This window comes from Ictidomys tridecemlineatus, chromosome 8 (assembly GCF_052094955.1).
Source record: "Ictidomys tridecemlineatus isolate mIctTri1 chromosome 8, mIctTri1.hap1, whole genome shotgun sequence".
In the NCBI taxonomy this organism is placed as follows: Eukaryota; Metazoa; Chordata; class Mammalia; order Rodentia; family Sciuridae; genus Ictidomys; species Ictidomys tridecemlineatus.
Window position 1 is genome coordinate 127,629,859 of NC_135484.1, and position 20,671 is coordinate 127,650,529.

The window sequence follows — 20,671 nt, forward strand, 5'->3', positions numbered from 1 at the left end:
ATGTCATTTAAATGTAATAATTTACTTTAAAAATAATTCAAGGTCTGATAATTTAATCCAGTAGAAAACCGTACACTTGGAATGTATGAGGCCTTAAGGTTCTGGATTCAGTCCCAAGCACAGGGTGCAGTTCGGGGTTGGGGAAGTCAAACACAACTACTAAAAACAGAAGAACCATGATTTTAGTTTTAAAATAACAATATTATTCACAAAGGCTTCATTAATTGATTATAGATTATATTTGGCATGAAGTCAATTGTTATAACTCAATTCAGATCCAGTGAGTAATCAATAATATGTATTTACTGCTTTATTCTTATATTTTTTTAGGAACAAAAAATAAATGAGTCATCATGAATTGGGCAAATGACAGTTCCTCAAAAGGGTTTATACTACTTGGCTTCTCAGATAGTCCCTGGCTACAAATGCCTCTCTTGGTGGTTTTGTTAATATCATATACATTCACAATCTTTGGCAATGTGTCTATCATGGTTGTGTGCATTCTGGATCCCAAACTTCACACACCCATGTATTTCTTTCTCGCTAATCTCTCCATTTTAGATCTCTGTTATACCACAAGCACAGTCCCTCATATGTTAGTAAATATTTGTCTCAACAAAACGACCATCAGCTACAGTGGCTGTGTGGCCCAGCTTATAATTTTCCTGGCCCTGGGGGCCACAGAATGTCTCCTCCTGGCTGTTATGTCCTTTGACAGATTTGTGGCAATCTGCAGACCACTCCACTATGTAGTCATCATGAACCGCTGGTTCTGCTTAAGGATGGCTGCCTTCTCATGGCTCACTGGATTCAGCCATTCAGTGTTGCAGTCTTGCCTGACACTGAACATGCCACGCTGTGGTCATCGGGAAGTGGACCACTTCTTCTGTGAGGTTCCTGCCCTTCTCAAGTTGTCATGTTCTGACACAAAGCCTATAGAGGCTGAGCTCTTTTTCTGCAGTGTATTAATCCTGCTAATTCCAGTGACATTGATCCTGATCTCCTATGGCTTCATAGCTCAAGCAGTGCTGAAAATCAGGTCTTCAGAAGGCAGGCGGAAAGCTTTTGGAACATGTGGGTCCCACATGGTTGTGGTGTCCCTCTTTTTTGGAACAGCCATCTATATGTATCTACAACCACCTTCATCTACCTCAAAGGACTGGGGAAAGATGGTTTCTCTCTTCTATGGGATCATTACTCCCATGTTGAACCCCCTCATCTACAGCCTTAGAAATAAAGATATGAAGGAGGCATTCAAGAGGGTGATGTCAAGAATCTTTCTTATTAAGAATTAAAAGGTACTTTAAGGTGATAAGAATCTTCAGAGTTTTCCCTTGACCTTGAAGATGGTAATAATGTTTCAAATGATGTTCCCTCTTTTCAGGCTTTCATGATTTCACTGAATTCTACCAAACAAAAGTCTTCCTTTGTTAAGAAAACAATATATGCGAACTAAGTTAAAAACTTCTTTGCCTTCTAGAAGTCCCCCAAGGGCACTGTCTTCCTTTAAGCCAAAACAGTCTAATTTCTTCCTATCAATGTTGGAGTAGTCAGGAGAGTTGGATATTTTACCATTCACCTACATATTATTTGTTCTAGAACAATCTTTGTTTATCCCTTAATACAGTTTCCACATCTCTGTGATTCAATAACCAGGCAATCCAAACCAAAAATTCTTTAATTCAGGACCTAAGTTCTCTATGACTTTACATCCTCACATCTCTTTATAAAATCCATAATACGTATGTACCCTTCCAAAATTGTCCTGAACCTGAAGTTTGACTCTAGTCTAGGTGGCTTTAAACGATGTGTATTTAATCTGAAATTTTAGTTGCATTTTATTTGCAGTTCTATTTTCAATCCATCCCCCTTAATCTCCATGGATAACATTTCTCCTTTTTCTACTTCTGTCAAATTCCCCATTTGTGTTCAGTTCTAACTCAGACATATGGAATCTCTTCTAAATTATAAAGTTAATTACATATAGATTTGTAAATGACAATGTTTTCTCCTCATAGTGATCTGAATTAATTCATTTATGGACAATCATTCAATAAACATTTATTGTTCATGATGTAATATACGACCACAGAAAAAGCAATCACTGAAGAAATGCTCTATTTCTTGAGGGAAATCATCCTGAAACTGAAACAATTAAATAGTTATTTGAAGTTAATAATACAAGAACATAGATGAGGCAGCATTTTAGGCCATAGAGAAAGGATTGCAAGACAAATCATTTCAGAAATTACAATGGTTAAAAACATAAAGTTCAAAAACCATATAAGACATAGACATGTTAACCAAAAAGATTGGATTTTATTCACTAAGCAAAGCAATATAAACAAAACACAGAGGATACCATCAGGAGTAGAAAAGCAAAGAAAAAGACATAGCTCACAAATAGTTTTTTTTGTTTAGGACAGTTAGTATTTCAAATAAGTGTAAAAATGAGACTGTAAGCATAAAATTTTTTAAACATTGGTTTTCTCACAAAAGCATTAAGAAATACAAAATTATAAAAACAGTTTTATCTGTGGCACAAGTATCTTTTTAAATTTTCAAACATAAAATAACTATTGCTGTTTCTTGTCAAATATATGGAAAACATTTCAAACTTAACACATCTCAAAGCTAAACACTTCTTCTCCATTAACACAAAAGCCTCATCTTAAGTTCACTATTTTAATAAATGAATTTACCTTTTGTTTCTATATACAAATTGGAAACCATGAGCTATATCAATCTTTCCTCTTCTGAACCTTCCATCTCTCCCTAATTTAGCATATTCACATTTCTAGTACCATCATCCTTTACCTGGGTGTTTATTCACTCCCTCCAACTCCCTGTCAATGGAGTTTATAAGTTGTTTTGGGTTTTTTTGTTGTTGTTTATTTGTGCATTTGTAATAATCCTGAGAATATTTTTATATTCTTCAAAACAATTTAAATTTCTACAAATTAAATTTTACCATACAGTTATAAAGTGTATTTAACCATTTTTATATTGTTGAATGTTTTTTACTTCTTATGTTTGCTATTATAAATAATATTGCAAAGAAATTCAACTTATGGATATGGGTCAGGATGTCAGCTTGTAATTTCAGAACTGGTATTACTGATTTAAATTATATGTTTTTTAGAGTTAACATACATTGCTAATTCATACTACAAAAAAATATTGTACCCTTTAACATTCTTAGAATCACTATATGAAGTAAATGGGAATGCTTCCTTCATGACATTTTGTAAACTCTGGGATCTATCATCTTTGAGACATTTGCCAATTTTAGAAGCAGGAATACTACTAGCATCCTATTTTTTATTTCCTTGAGTACGTTGAAAATAACATAGTTTTTATACATTGAATAAATTATAGGAGTTCATAAATATTTTATTTCCTCTCCCCTTCTAGAGATACGGTAGAATTCCACTTACCTGCCTTATTTGAAAGCAACCTAGCTGTTTAATTTGCTTTATCAATAAAAGGTATGAAAAAATGATGTGAGCCACTTTTTGATGATGCCATGTTCTCTTTTCTCTACCATCAAAACAATGTTCAAGGTAGAGTTCTGAATCAGCCTGAAATAGTTTGAGAACAATTTGGAGTAGAACTCCAGCCCTTGATAGACAAATAGCATGAGTGAGAAAAAAAAACCTATTACTCACAGTCACTTAAAATTCAGAGGTTTTTATTAGCCAATTATAATATAAGTTATACTTACACTAACTGATTATAGAAACTGGTCCTAGTAGTAGGGTTTTAATGTCAAGAACAAAAATAAATTAGGAGGCACTGCACAGGATCAGGTGTCAGACAGTGAGGAATTCAATATTAAAAAATTGAAACCATAGTGACAGGGTAGAAATGCTTGATACACTATCATCTTTAATAGCTTATATGTTAAATAATGAACCCAGTTGTAATGACTCAAGACAAAGTGGTTGGAAAACACTTGTATTTGTTTTTTTTTTGGGGGGGGGATACATTTTTACAGGACTTAAAAAAGTCCATGTATTCAACTTGAAATAAAATAACTCATTATAGTCTAGATTTTCAGATGCTAGAGGAGTGAAAAAAGAAAAATAAATATTTTCTCAATTTCATATAACACATTAAGTTGTGAACATTCTTTGAGCAACAAAAGGTAATTAAAATATAACCCCTAACCCAGGTACTATGGCATAACCCTGTAATTCCAGCTATTCACAAAGCATGCAGGGGTATTTCAAGTTTGAGGACAATGTGGACAATTTAGCAAGAACTTGTCTCAAAATAAAAAACAACAATGGCTTAGATATAGCTCAGTGATCAAGTGCCCATTTATGTTTGTGCATACACCTACACACATAAATCTCTTTCTCTCTCTCTCTCTCTCTCTCTCTCTCTCTCTCTCTCTCTCTCTCTCTGTCTCTCTCTCTCTCTCTCTCCATATATATGTGTATAATTATATATATTCATATGAATATACATACACACATATATAAAATCCATGGTAGTAAGAATTGATTCAAGAATATATATCATACACGTTATTAAACATTCTCTGTGAATTACAAAAACACCCAATATATCCTTTCAGTTGAAATAAGTAATTCAGAGAAAAGAGAGTCAAAGTAAAGAAAAAAGTGAATAGGCCTACCCCACAGAAGACTGATAGGCTCAAGGAAATTACAAATGAACATATACAGAGAATCGTGTCTTGATAAGAATCCAGAACTTGGCCATTGGAACATTGAATCTACTTAGATCAAATAGATAAGAAGCAAAATTGTTGAAAGAATTATATAACAAATAAAGTATGAATCTGCATTTTGAAAACCTTCTGTTTGACATGTAAAATAAACCTTGGACTCCCAATTTTCTTAAATAGAAAGGATGTTGAGAAAACTTACATTGTCTTCTTCAAATATAATCAATGACGATAATGGAAATAGGATGTCCAAAATGTAGAATTAAAGGATTATGAAAAACAAAGAATGAAGGAGCTATTTTTCAGTAAGTGGAAGTTGAGAACATTTATGAACTCAGTGTTGGAATTTCTTACAGTAACTGCTCAATGGTTCTCAGCATTTCTTGAGACTTATGAATTATGATCGTCTCTAAATTTCCTCTATCTGAATGGGAGTGTTAATACTAGTCACCTTCATTCAATTCCATCTGTTAAATTTTGAGTATGCATAGGGCAGGTAACTTTGCCTTTTTTAATTTACAGAGCACTGAGCCAAGAGAATGCAAGTACAGATCTAATGAAGAGATTAGAGAGCACTAAAAGGTCCTACACTTTGAGTTAAGGTTGTAAACTAACTGGATGGAAATGCTTGTTTATTTTTAGAAAGGAGCAGATATAATTGGTTTGTAGGAAGAAGAATAAAATGAATCTTTTTATGACTAAAATGGAAGACTGTGGTAGTCTCTAAGAATCTCCACAAATATTTTTTTTCATTCCTTCTAGGAATATAAGTCTAAAATTTTCTCTGCCATTCAACAAATGTGTGACTTTATATAACTTTGGTCAATAGTATGAGGTACATTAATTGTCAAAATCCTAGGAATTTTCAGTGTCAATGGGTGTTTTGCAATTTTTACTACCCTTTATCACAAAAATCCATGAAATATTTGATAGTGTCCACTCCATCTACTTGTATTTCTAATGGGGAGTAACATGGAAAATATTTTCCAATGTAAATGAGAAATAAACAAAAAAATGAGTCCTGTGGCTTTAAGACACTGTGATTGTTTTACAAAATTTTTAATTGGTAATATCTCTTAGAAATTAATTTTTAAATAACATTATTTAAAAAGTAATATTTAAATTTAAAATAATAATTTTCACCATTAAGTGAGATAAAAGTCAAAAATTTATACTTAGAAATTGACCCAAATTTTTTGGGCACCTACATATGTGTATGAAAGTACTAGAAATAAATTAATTAATTTGTGGTGAGGTAAATAGTAGAACCCAAGCAAATTTTTATTCTAAGTTTCATATTTTTCTTGAAAATTTTCCATTGATATTTATTTGATTCCTACTAGACATCATTTTAAAATTATGAACTAACATTGAATTTATTTTGAAATGAAGTGTTATTGAGATTGAAATAACTATAAGGCTAATGTAATTAAGCATTTGGCAACCAATTTTAGAAACATCTATTCCAACCCTCAAGTTTACCACAACAATTTCCCAAGGCTTCCTTTCAAAAAAAAAATTTTGGGAAATATCTGTAAATTTGTGAGGCATATAGGAGTAATTTAAATAACAAATATAAAGGGATTTGAGTCTAACATGTAAATAATAATCAGTATTTTAAACTATTTTATATTGTCCATCTCTACATTATTATATACCACATTATTCTGAGTGCCTGTCTAAAATGTGTCTGTGCTCCTAAATTTGCAATCAGAAATAAGAAAGTTACAGTTTTATCTGTAAGATGAAGAATGAAAGAAAAAAAACTATCAAAAAAGATTATACCTATAATTCTTAAGACATAATAGTATACAAACATGAAATTATAACATCAAAAATTAAGAATGTAGGAGAAATGGAGTCAAATAATTGAATTTTATTCTCTGTGATAAGTCACCATCTATTTATAATAGATTATTATAATATATTTTTGTAAGCCTCCTTGCAACCAGGAAGAAAATCTTATAATGCACACACTAAAATCAAAACCACAGTGAGGGCTGGATTGAAGATGTGGCTGAACAAGTGTCCTGCACTCACCCCTCCAGAGAAGAAACAGGGCAACAAAGTAAAAATTACATTTCCAGGAGAGATATTGAGGGAAGAATATGAAAATCAGCCAGGAAGAGAGGGGATCCTAAACACCATAACAGAGTATGAAAAGTATAAGAGAGAAGATGAAAAACACTTATTTTGACCTTGGATATTCAGGAAGTGGTGTGGGGTTGGGCAGGGGCTGAGGGAGACTCCATTTTGCTAGTTGAAAGGTAAGTTGGAAGGTACCAGTAACTCCCATTATTGCAGCAAACCTGTAATTCTAACTGCAGGAGAATTCCATAGTCCTCACTTAAATCCAGCTTGGGGACCTTTCTGTGGTCTAACAACTGCTTTCACCTAAAGATGGAGCTCTCCTTGGGCCCCAACAGGTGCCACAAGCCTCACAACCCAAAGTGCTACAACAGTCAATCTTAGACTCTATCCTGCATGAGAGTCCTATAGCAAGCCCCTGATGCTGTAAGGAGACTAAGGCCTATGTATACTTCATAGCATGAGACAGGCCATTATGCATTCTGAAGATATGGGACCAAGGCTATTGAGTTTAAAAATAACAGCACTGTCCACAATTACCCTGTGGGAGTGGGAATGGTCCCATTCATGTTCAGCAGCTCCAGAACGGAAACTGCCACCACCAGCAGCAATTACTCCACCAGACCTTGGGGCAGCATCATTCATGTCCTAGAGCTCCAGGATCACTGGCTCCAGAAGGACCCACACTTACCATATGGGCCTAGGAATGGTGCCCTTCAAAGCCCATGGTTTTGAGTCCATAGATAATGGTGCCAAAATCCCTGGTGTCACCTGTGCTCAACATCTCCTTTGAATTCAAAGTCCTGGGACAACAATTTCTAGGTGCCAGAGATACCATTATCACCCATGCTAATACTGCAGTACCTGGAAAAGATCATTTCCATTCCCTGTGGCTACAAGCCTGCAGCTTCCATACCTCAAGTCCAGGGAGAGCCTGTGTGATCCCAAGGTCTTTAGGAAAGTCTCCTTCATGTTGCATGACTCCAGCACTAATGCTGCCAGTGTTGCTCACCCCCAGTGACTGGATGGTTCTCTCTGCATCCTACATCCCTGGAACTACAGTTGCCACTATCACAAGATCCAACCCCATCAAAACTAGACTCTGTGAAGCCTGGTGATCCACACTATAGGAAACCCAAATCCATTGCAAATTTGCACCACTATCTTCAAGAACTGCTGCAGCCTAGACTGTTGAGGGGCTCAAAGACATTTCTGAAATTGAATACAGCTGAAGTTTATACTTCTGAGCTTACATAGAGCACAACGGAAGCACTAATTACACTGACAATCTATATCACACATAAATGAAAAAAAATATTTTTCCTGTGAAAGTTACTAAATAAAAGGGAAAGAAGCACCTGTTACACAAGATACACAGACGTCAAGTAGGGTCCCAAGAAACATGAAAAACAAGGAAGCATGCCATTTCCAGTGGAACACAATTCTTCAGAAATATATTCCATGTTAAAGGAAATCTATGGAATTCCAGAAAAGAATTTAAAGCAATGATCTTAAGGAAATGAAGATGCAGGAGAATACAGACAATATAATAAAATGAGAAGAAACATTACATGATACAAATGTCATGAATAATTAACAAAGTGAGAGAAATCATTGAAAAGAATCAATCAGAAAACTTGGAAATGAAAATTTCTATCAGTGAAATAAAAAATGTAATGGAGAGTTTCTTCAACAAACTAGACACAGCTGAAAAAGAATTTATTAACTTGAGGACAGGTATTTTAGAAAGTCTACTAAAACAAAGGAAGAAAAATTAATACTTTTTTTAAAAATAAAGAAAAAAGAAAAGGTATGAAGAAAGCTAACAAGATATGTAGAACACTATTAGTGAAAAAATATTCATATTATAGGAGTTGTAGAATAAGAAAAAAGGAAAAAATTAATCAAAACTTCATTTAATTGAAGTAATAGCCAAAAAAAAAAAATTCCACATTTTAAAAGGGATATGTACATCAGGAATCAGAAAGCTCAAAGGATATCAACTAGACTCAACCCTAGAAGACATTTTTAAAGGTATATTATAGTCAAACTTTCAAAACTACAAGCCAAAGAGAGAATAAAAAAACAGGAAGAAAATAGTGTCGAGTCACATACAAAGAAATCCTGGTTAGAAGAAAGGCAGATTTCTTGGCAGAAATCTTGTAGGCCATAAGAGAACATGATGATATCTTCAAAATCCTGAAGGCCAAAAAAAAAAACAAAAAAAAAACCCTGAAAACTAAGAATACTATGTCCCACAATGCTATTCTTCAGAAATTAAGTGAAATAAAACACTTCCCAGATAAGGAAAAACTGAGGGAATTTTTCAGAGGTGGAAAGGAAGAAAGAACATGTAAAAATGTCAGAAAACAACAAAATGACAGAGTAAGTTCACACCTTATTGATAATAATTTTGAGTATGAATGGATTAAATTCTCTAGTCAAAAGAAAAGGTTGGTCAATGAATTAGAAAAGCAAATTCCAATTATAGGTCACCTAAAAGAAACTCACTTCACTTCATTAAATAAGATACACACCACAGACTAAAAAGGAAGGTTTGAAGAATGATATACTGCACAAATCAAAAGCAAGCAATAACAGCTTCAATCATATCAAATAGAAGAAAAATTAAATCAAAAATTACAAAAAATATGAAGAAAGTCATTATATATTAAAAGAATCAATTATGCAAGAAGAGATGACTATCATAAGTATAACAAATATTATTACATCTAAAGAGAGAGACAGATTTTAATACTATAATAATTGGTGGAATAAATACACCACTTTCCTCAATGGCCAAGCCATTCATACAGAGAATTAGTAAAGATTCATCAGAACTAAACCATATTTTAAATGACTTTGACCTGAAAAAAAGTTACAGAACATCCCATCCAATATAGCAGTATACATATACTTCTCATCAGCAAATGGAAAAAAAATGCCAGGTTAAATCATATACTAGTCTTAAAAAGTATTTTAATAATTGAAATCCTTTCATATATTTTCCAAAGGCTAAATGGAATAAAACTAGAAATAAACAAGTACAATGGGAAAAATTCAAGTAAATCAAAATTCAACAACTTACTCCTAAATAACCAATGGGGCATTGAAGCAAGTAAAAATGAAAAAAAAAATTCTTGAAATGAAAACATAAAAATCTGTGTGTTATAACAAAAGTAGAACTAAGAGGGAAGCTTATAATAACAAATGAAAACAGTATAAAATAGAAAGATTTCAAATAAACAATCTAATGATACACTTCAAGTACTTATAAAAGAACAAACTAAATGTAAAATTATTCAAACAAAAAATAAATATCAGAGCAGAAATAAAATCAAAATTTAAAAGACTATACAAAAGATAAATGAAGCAAACATTCTTTTAAAAAAAGATAAACAAAATTAACAACTCTTTAGCTAGATAAACAAAAATAAAAAAGAAAGAAAAAGAAAAGCCCAAATAAAAATAAAATCAGAGGTAAAAAAGGAGATATTACAACTGATCCCAGGAAATAAATTGATCATAAAAAACTACTATTAACAATTGGATGCTAACAAACTGGAAAACCTGGAAGGAATAGACAAATTCCTAAACATATGCTCCCTAAAATAATTGAATCAAGAAGAAATTGAAAATCTGAACAGACCAATAATGAGTAATGAGATCAAAACAGTGATTTAAAATCTCCCATCAAAGAAAAGTCCAAGATGTGATGGCTTTTTGACTGAATTCTACAAAACATTTAAAGAAGATTTAATTGTAATTCTCAAAATATTCCAAAAAAAATGGAAAAGATAGGAACTGTACCAAACTCTTCGTATTATTCTATACTTAAATCAAACAAGGACACACACACACTTAAAAGAATACTTAAGATCCATACCTTTAATGGATACATATGCAAAATAAAATACTCAATTACATACCAGCAAATGGAACCCAACAGCATAGAAAAAAGATTATTGACCATTATTAATTGGAATTTAACTGACAGATGCCAGAATGGTTCAACAACTTTCACAGACCACAACTAAAGCGCCTATTTGCGAATCAATTCAATAAATGTAATACCCCATATCAACAAATGGAAGGTCAAAAATCATGTGACTATCTCAGTAGACACATAAAAAGCATTTGCTAAAAGCTCAACATCCCTTCAGGATAAAAATTGTACCAAAGTAGGTATAGAAGGAATATATTTCAACATAATAGAAGGTATATAAGGCAAACCCACCAGTCAACTTAACATTGAATAGGGATAAACGGAAAACTTTTCCTCTAAAACCTGTAGTAAGACAAATATTCCCACTTCTGCAACTCTTACTCAGTTTAGTACTGGAAGTCGTAGCAGAGTAATTAGGCAAGAGAAAATAGAAATAGAAAGATATAATGTCAAATTATTCCTCATTGTAGAAGATATGATTCTATATATTTTAAAAAAATAAACTATTCCACTAGAACACCACTGGAACTGATAAATGAATTCAGTTGCAGTACACAAAATCAACACACCACAATAAGTAGCTCTTTTGTACACCAATCATGAGAATGCTCAAAGAGAAACCAAGAATGAAATCCCATTTTTGACAGCTGCAAAAATATAATACAATGTCTAGGAATAAATTTTATCAAGGAGAGGAAATTATGACAGAGTGAACCTGGAGAGCAACACTCAATTCCTCCATGGCCAGAAACAAAGCAGAAAAAGAACAGCTGACCAAAGAGCTGAGTGACAGAGCAAACACCATAAAACTCAATATGGGACAGTTTGAGAATTAGGGGGAATCGAAATTTTTTACTGAAGCAGAAAATAAGGACAGAAATCCTTGACTCCAATCTCTGACCAGGTCTGTTGAGTGGGAAAGGGTAACATAGAAGGAGAGGGGGAAAAAATTGCCTGTAATCTTACTTCCTTAACAAGATTTGCTTTAAAAAAAAGGAAGACCAAGTTAAAACAGGACAGGAGCTGCATATAAGGTGAAGAAGATCACACAGTTTAACCCAAATTGAAGGCTGAAAATGATACCAAACAGGACATCCATTCGGTAGAATCCACAGCTAGCTAGTCTCCTATGAAGAAATTAAAGCAATAAATCTTCTCCCCACCTGTATTGATAAATAAAACCAGAGGAAACTGCTTGGAAACAGATTATTTCAGTAATCTCATTGGAAGAAACTTATAGAGGGATAGCTGCTAGCTGAAGGTTAGTAAAAACCCCTCTCCCTCCCCTAGGACAAGAGGAATGGGATGGAATTGACCCAAGAATAAATCATTCTTTGGTAGTGTTAACCCCAGTCCAGAGCACCCCACAGCTTCTGCAGGATCTCAGGCAAAGATGGGCCAATTGACACTCCACTTCCATCACAGTGATGGGTAAAATCCTGGTGATCTGCAGCAACCAGTGTGGAGGTTTCTATTCTACATACTGCCCAAAGAGAATGGACATCACAGGCCCTACAGTGTCAGACAGCCACTAAGCACTTTGTTTGCTACAAAGAAGCCCATGTGGACAGAAGGTGATGCTCCCAGTTGCCAGCCTTAGGAGCTCAGACAAAGGAAGGCCAACTGAAATTCTACCCCAGTCACAGGAAGAGTACCCCACTGATCTCCAACAGCCAGGATGGAGGTTTTGGGGCCACAGATTTCTTACAGAGAGCCCACATTTATAGATCTTACAGTTGAAGACAGCCAACATGCTCTCTGCCATTATAAAGAAGCCCCTGCAGAAAGGAGCAGGTGCTAAACATCCTGCAGCAGACAGTGACAGCCCTGAGCTGTGCACCCTGCATTCTTACACCCAATAGAAATAGTCAGCAAACTCAGCACCCTCCAACCGTGCCAACTCAGATCTCCTTAGGGCTAATAAACACTGGCTTCTGAGGAATACTATAGCAACCAGAGAAGTAGCTTTTGTGTCTCAGTACTTCTAGGAGTGTCCATAACTGTGAGTTCTAGAGCATCCAGTTAACTTAATTCTTAATTAGATTCATGAACTCATAGAAGGCATATTCTCAAGATAACTGTGAGCAGCCAGCAAAGAAGCTCATGCATACACAATGGCAATACACCTCATAAAGGGACTTACAGATGAAAATCACACGGATACCATTCATGATCCAGATACAAGCCCACTGACCAGGTCAACCAGCACCACATCAACCAGACCTCTACCTTAGACCACCAAACCTCACACTCTCCAAAATATACACAGGGGATTCCAAACTGGATATCACAGTGCTGGATGCTACAAGGAGGTTTTCTTCAGGAGGACATCTAAGAAAACAACCTTAGCAGGGAATAACCTGGTTACTAAGTCACAATTAGGGACTGTCTCCTCTGACCCAGGAGAAAGCTTGTAGGTGCATGACATCAAAGATAGGGACTAGGGGGTTCTCCTACAGTTCTATCAGATTTGGGAGCATGGAATCACTACTTCCATACCCAAGGAAAGCTAGAAATAAAGTTGAGAAGTAGTGGATTTTGGGAAAAGTATAAACAGCAGCTGTACCCCAGAGAAAAAAATCCCAACATGGAGCCTAAGGACTTCTTCCTACCTTCTTCTTTTCTGCAGTGGCACAAAAAGTTCCCGCCCCTGTGAACTCTCCCGCCAGCGCCAATTTCAAATCTCGCTGGCGGGGAACCTTAGCCCCAATGAGAACTAATTCCTGGGCTCCAGAGCTGATATCTGGAAGAACTTGCTGATAAATGGGTGGCCTGCCATTTATCCTAGCCCTACCATCTCCCCTTTAGTTCTATATAAGCACACAGCTTTTTGCAATAAAATTGAAATTCTCCTGGCGAAGTGTCTTTGCGTGGGGAATTCTTTCAGTGGACATTTTCTAAAGTTTCTAACTCCTGATGAAATACAAATAAGAAAGAATTATTTAAAAATCTCCCTACCTTGCCATGAATTATCACAAGCAGTGATCTTACAGATAATACTCTTCATATTGAATCCACAGATGTTCTTCTATTATTTGACATTGGAGCACTCAATATATTTGATTTATTTCTTCTGATATTTTAAAGCATTTACTGGGATCATTCTATTTTTGTTTTCCTAGTTCAGGTTTACATTTGCTACTCATAGCTTCTCTTTTCCTTCTTGCATTACCTACTTCTACCTCAAATACCTTCCAGTTTTTCCCTGATGTTTCTATTGTAGTTTGCATTACTTATTCATTTTATCTTTACTCTTTCTTTTTATTTTCTTTGTCCATTTTTCTCTTCTCCTTTTCAATTTCTATTTGGTATAATAGTAATTTTATTATCTTTAATAACTGATTTCTCAACCTATTCAAGAACATTACTACTATAATTTTATACCCAGATTACTCAATATAAAGACTTGGCATATATGTATACACATACATATATATGAATTATTTTACACACACACACACACATGTGTACACACACACACAAGAATGAAATTATAACATTTGCTGGAAAATGGATAAAACTGGAGAACATAATGCTAAGTGAAATAATCCAGATTCAGAAAGTCAAGGGTCAAAGTTTTCTCTCTCCTATGTGGAAGCTAGAGCAAAATAAGAAAAAAAAAGGAGGGAGAGAGTCATTTCCATAAAAATAGAAGAGAGATCAGTGGAATAGAGGAATGGGATTGTGGGGAAGGGTGGAGGAATGGGAAAAGGAATAAACTGCAGAATGAAAATGACCCAATTAAGATGTAAATGCAATATATAAATATGTAAATATTACAACTGTGAAGGACCAATTTAAGAAACAATAAATAAATAGAAAGAAGGCCAGTAGAGGAAGAGGCAACAAGAGGTAGGGAGGAAAATAGGAAGTAATAGAAATGGAAATAAAGCAAATTATATTCCATGCATGCATGATTATGTCAACATGAATGCCACTATTATGTATAAACATAATGCACTAATAAAATTTTTAAAATCCCAAACATTGAACCTAATGAGAAATTAATACACTTAACAAGAATTTAATGACTTGAGTCAAGGAAACAAAACACTTTTATAAAAAAAAATTACAAAACTCTGGGGAAAGAAATTATAGAGGACACAAAAAATACAATGAATATATTTATGAATAAAAATTAATATTAAACTGTTCATATTGCCCAGAGTGTTCTCCAGATTCTATGCTATCAAAGTACTAATGATATTCTTCACAGAATTAGTAAAAAGAAAAAGAAACTTCTAAAATTCATATGGATGCACAAAGAACCCCAAATTGCCAATTATTCACCAAAAAGGACAAAACAGAAGATGCCATATTACATGATTCAAAATATGCCACACAGCTATAGTAATCAAAACAAAAACAGACACACAGACCAATGGAACAGAATAGAGTGTCCAGAAATAACCCCTTGCATTTACAGCCAAATAACTCTCATCAAAGGGGGGGAAAAAGGATAGCCTGTTCAATAAGTGGTATATACTGAAAACCAATGTACACAAGACTGAAATTTGACTCCTGTCTCTCATCATATGCAAAAACAAACTCAGAAAGAATTAAAACATGAATATAAGATGGTAAAATATGAAATTACTAGAAATAAAATGGCAGAAATTTTTCAAGACATTGGCATAAACAATAATTTTTTAAATAAGACCTCAAAAATACAGGTAACAAAAGAACAAACTGGAATTATATCTTCTGCACAGCAAAGAATCAACAAAGTGAAGAAGCTGACAAGGGATTATTTTGTAGAATGCATAAGGAACTCAACAGCAAAACAATCAGATTAAACAGTAAAATATTATGTGAGATATTTTAAGAATAAATGAAGTATGGTATCAGAAAACCCACATTTAAATTCCCTCAAATCATTTATTTAAATGATATGATTTTTCCTACTTATTTAATTCACTGTACAATTAGCCCTCCATGTTCATGGGTTCTCTGTCCATACATTCAACAATCATACATGTATATCTGATGTATATCCATACATCAGTAGATAATGTATTCCATAAATATGTCCACAATGATATATGTCTATACTAACCAGGTGCAGATTTTTTCTTGTCTTTATTGCCATTTTCTTATAACTACTATTTACATTGTATTAGGCATTAAAATTAAATCAAAAAATGATTGATAATATAAAGAATAATATATACAGGTTATATGCAAATACTATGTTATTTATAATAAGAGACTTGAAAATCTACAGATTTTTATACTTGTTTGGGATCCTGGAACCAATTTCCCTGAAAATACAGAGCTTGATTGTATCTTATTTAAAATTAGTGTTCAAAAATCATACTTGACTGAAATTAAAAAAAGTAATTCTATAGTTTGTATGGAACTACAGAAGATCTCATGCATCCAAAGCAATTTTAAGCAAAAAAGGAATGTGAAGGCAAAACATAGCCTGAGTTCCAAATATCCTAAAAAACTAGAGAACCAAAAGAATTTGGTGCTTACACAAAAATAAGCACATAGACCAATGGAAAAGAATAGAAAAATTAGAAATTCCAAAGGATTTTTCCAAGGATATACATTTGTGCAAGGATATCCTCTTCAATAAATGGTGCTGAGGAAAGTGGAGGTCTGCATGTAGAATGAGACTAGACTTCTTTCACTCATCCTAAATAAAAATCAACTCAAAGTTAATCAAAGACCTTAATGTAAAGCCCCAAACTCTAGAAAAACTAGAAACACTGTGATATTGGTCTGGACAAGAATTTTTAGACAAGAATATAAAGGTGAAGGCAACAAATGAAAAAGAAAGAAAAGTTTTTTTTTCCTAAAAGTTTTTAGTTGTTAACAATAGTAAAGGCTATAATTAGCAAATTAAACAGACAATCCTCAGAATAGGAAATAAATATTCGCACACTATTTATTCAAAAATGTACTAGCATCTACAATGTATAAGCAATATAATGGTTACATGTATAAAGAAGAGTTGGTGTTTTATTACATAGAAGTTTGCTATAGTAAATAATATTTTATTATGTAATTCAATTAGAAGATTGTACTCAGCATAAACAAATGACAAATGTTTGAGATTATGGATAAATTAGTATCCTCAGATCATCAACATGAATTGTATAAATATACCAAAACATCACACTGTATTCCATAAAGATGCAGTTATTATTCATCAATAGAAAAACAAATACTTATCTACAAATAGTTTTAAATAAATAAAAATGAAATAAATGTTTAAAATTGTATATTGTTATTTTGAAACACATCTAACAACAGAAGAGACTCACTTCCAACTTAATTCAATAGGTAACTAATTGTGCAAAAGATGCATTTCCATAAAGAACTCTTTCCCATGGAACATGCTCTGCTAACTCAACTGGGATAAGGACAAATAAACGATCCATGCCCAAGAGGTTTCAGTAAGAGTGTACAAATAGCATTCACACAAAGCATCCTTTTTGCTCTCTACTATCACCTTTCTAGTCTGTCTTTCCTTTTTGGAATCATTTATCAACTGAAAAGCTAAGGGTTTTGAAGTTGATTCTTAAATATTGTACTCATTTGTGTACTACATTTTATTCTTCTCTAGAGTATGAAAATGTTTAAGGTACTCCTGCAAAAATCCTTTTAACTGAGTCATATTTATCAAAATAAGGTAAGTAAAAATACTCTTTATGGGTTAGGTGAATATTCCAGGGATGGTTGGAATGTGTGTAGAGCATAGTGCCTGATATGAGTATGAAAGTCAGAGATATTTCATTTGGTTTCAAGGAGACTTCTTTAAAATTTAGAAATGCCTACTACAGTGGCTATAGAAACAATTACATTACTCTTTGTATATATTCTCTTTTTTTAAAAACTCTTACTTAAAATAACATTAAACACATTTAAATTTCAATAAATATTACTTCTGACATACTTAATACCTGAGTGGAGTTTGAAGATTTCCTTCAATCATGTGAATATGTTGTATAAATAAGTTTTTAGAATAAGAATTCATACCCCATTTGAATCAAATGTATGATATGTCAAGATCATTGTAATGTTTTGAGCAACTAATAAAAAAAGTTTTTAGTATACAAATTTTTCATAGATTGACTTGTCCTCATATTTCATCCAAATGTTTTGATGTCAACATTTCTTCTTGTGGTCTTCTACTATATAAAGCTAAGGAATGTGGTAAATATATTCTGTGTGATGAAAAGGAAGTGTGAGTAGGATACACTACAATGAAATGTGAATGGAGATACTAAGGAGATATCAATGGAATAGAGTTTGACACTTTGTTACGGTGACTTTGAGATTTGTGGATAAATAGACCCTTGTGAGGTGAAATAGAGATTAAAAATTACTGTAAGTAATAGATTCAAAAGCCACAGAATCCAAGAAGTAAAAGTAATAAAATATGAGAGAAACAAGGAGAAAATAAGAGTCCTAAGAATAGAATTATAGAGCTTAATATTGTGTGGATTACCAATGCTTCCAAATAAATTCACACTTGCTGTGATGTCCCTAGGCAAATCTAGTTTGGGACTGAACTCCTCTAGTAGGCTCCAACAGAGCAGAGCAAACTGAATTAGTCTCTCATACTGAATGCCACATAATCAAACTGAAGATTTAAAGGAAGCAGATAGATCCCAAACAGACCAGATTTTCTATAAAACGGGAGATTTCTGTCTACCTGACTCAGCACAATAAGGAAACTTTCTGTTTTAACTCTTTCAAAATAAAACCTTAGTAACCTGATGTTAACTAATTCGTTATTTTTCAGTAGTTCTGTTTCCTTACAAAAGTCATGATACTGCTACTGCCCAGTGCTATTAGCATGAATACCAAATAAAATTTATCAATGACCAAATGTGCTACCATTTTGTCTTTTGAAAGGAGTGATGACCATCCACAAAGCTACAATTATGTGAATAATAAGAATAAAGGTTTTTAAAAATATAAATTTAATAAAATCACTCAAAGAATACTGGAGTAAATGCTCTCATTAAAGATAAAAAATTATAAAGAATTCATAAAATTTCAAATCTAAATTTACTTTTCAAACTATTGAAGGATGGTTCCTGGTAAAATAATTTAAAGGGTGAATATGACAGTATTAAATGAATAGACAAAGGATGACTCATGCTTCAATTACATAACAATGTGGGTAGTTTGCAGTTTTATAAATATTTATTTTTAGAATGCAATTATTGATTCATATCTATCTACAACAGAATGTTTATCATTAAAAAATAGGCTATACTATATTTCTGAATGTGTGGTACTAAAAATAACATTTTAAATAATGTTAGCTAAATGAAGTATCTGGGCCACATTTGTTTATAAATGTTGACAGTGTACAGATACTTTCTATAGAATCTTTAAACTAATTGTCTCAGTATTTCGCCTCCTCACTTAAACTATCATTTTTTTGTATTTACAACTATATCTGTTATAGCAGATTAGAATGAAAGATTAACAACATATGAAAATATATGTAACTAAAATTCCCCTATCATAAGGTTTTGATATGATAAAATAGATAATGAAGATGGTTACTAATTGATACTAATTGATTTAACAGGGATGAAAGGCTTATTGGCAAACAGGGATCATTAAGCATTAGTTAAAATCATCATCATTTTATTATTATTATTATTATTATTGTATACTTCTGGTCTAGAATCATATACAAAGAGCAAGATTCACATCTCATCTTAGCTCTGAATAACTTTGTGTGACATGTCACAGGAGGATGTTGAGGCCTCAATGATAAACAAAATATCAAAATTGTACCTTTGAACCATAAAAATGTAGTTTGTTTCTTTAACCACTAGTTTCACTTATAAAGTAACTTGGAATTTTGTGATGAAAATGCTACCGTAACCTTCCATCTGAATGTTTCCCAACTTACAGGACATTATGGATATTATATAACCCAAAGGCATCACTAGATAATGGAAAATATATAAACAAAAATTGTCAATTCATTGTTTGTCTTCTCAAAATGACATTTTTCTCAGATACTTTACTTTGTCTCATTGAATGTGGATATTTTTGAAAAACACAAGAATATGTGTATCCTGACAATGTGAAACAACATGTGAATTTGAATAGGTCTCTGGGCCTGCATTTGTAAATTGACTTATCTTCTGAGAGTAGTTACCTAGAGTTCAAAAATGTATTTGTAACTGTATAAAGAGTGGGTCTTAGATAACTGGCCAAAACATACGTAAAAGCAGGTAATAATCCCATTCAATAAAGGAAAATCCATACAATAGGACTAAATTAACTAAAATCTAACACGAAAAACAAAATGCCCAAAGTTTTAACCAAGCAGTTACAAAAGAAAAAAAAATTACAGAAAAAACAAATCCTGAAGCATGGAGAAATGTATGTGACTATAGCTCTACTCTCTTCATTTATAATGGAGAAAAATAATGTTAAAAGTATTAATATTTCCTGCTAAATTCAAAATAGCTCAGGTAGATTCTTTAACATCAAATATTTCTTATTCCCCATAGAGATAATATAATTATTTCACCAACTAATTGGTGTCAGAGAAGGTTATCTTGATTATTATTCTTGTGGCTCCACTTTAGTTCTTTAATTTTCTTCTACTATCACTACCTAAATATTTTAATATTCTTAATATTTTTGTGTTTCCCTAAAGCAGTGCTTCTAAAAATGAGCCACATGATCCTCAGCCCATATCTCAGTTACTCTATCAGATGCCCAGATATAGGAACAGCCTACTCAATTTTGTTTCTTTGTTCTTTGTTGGACTATACAAACTATAGAGCATAGTAGGCTTCCTTGTGGCATATTTGTGCATACATATACCATAATTTGGCCAATTTCAATCCCTATGACCTCCCCTTATAATCCTCTTCTCCATCCCCATAACTTTTCTATACCCTAATATTCTCCCTTTTACTTTCATTAAATCTCCTTTTTTCCCTTTTGCTTTC

At 33.0% G+C, this 20,671-nt stretch overlaps 1 protein-coding gene across 1 annotated transcript; it reads left to right on the forward strand.

Moving 5' to 3' along the window:
* The first annotated feature begins 353 nt into the window (after positions 1-353).
* LOC101956248 (putative olfactory receptor 2B3) lies at positions 354-1,295 on the forward strand. Its single transcript, XM_005341219.2, has one exon. The coding sequence runs from the start codon at positions 354-356 to the stop codon at positions 1,293-1,295; it is 942 nt and encodes a 313-aa protein (XP_005341276.2).
* The last annotated feature ends 19,376 nt before the right edge of the window (positions 1,296-20,671 follow it).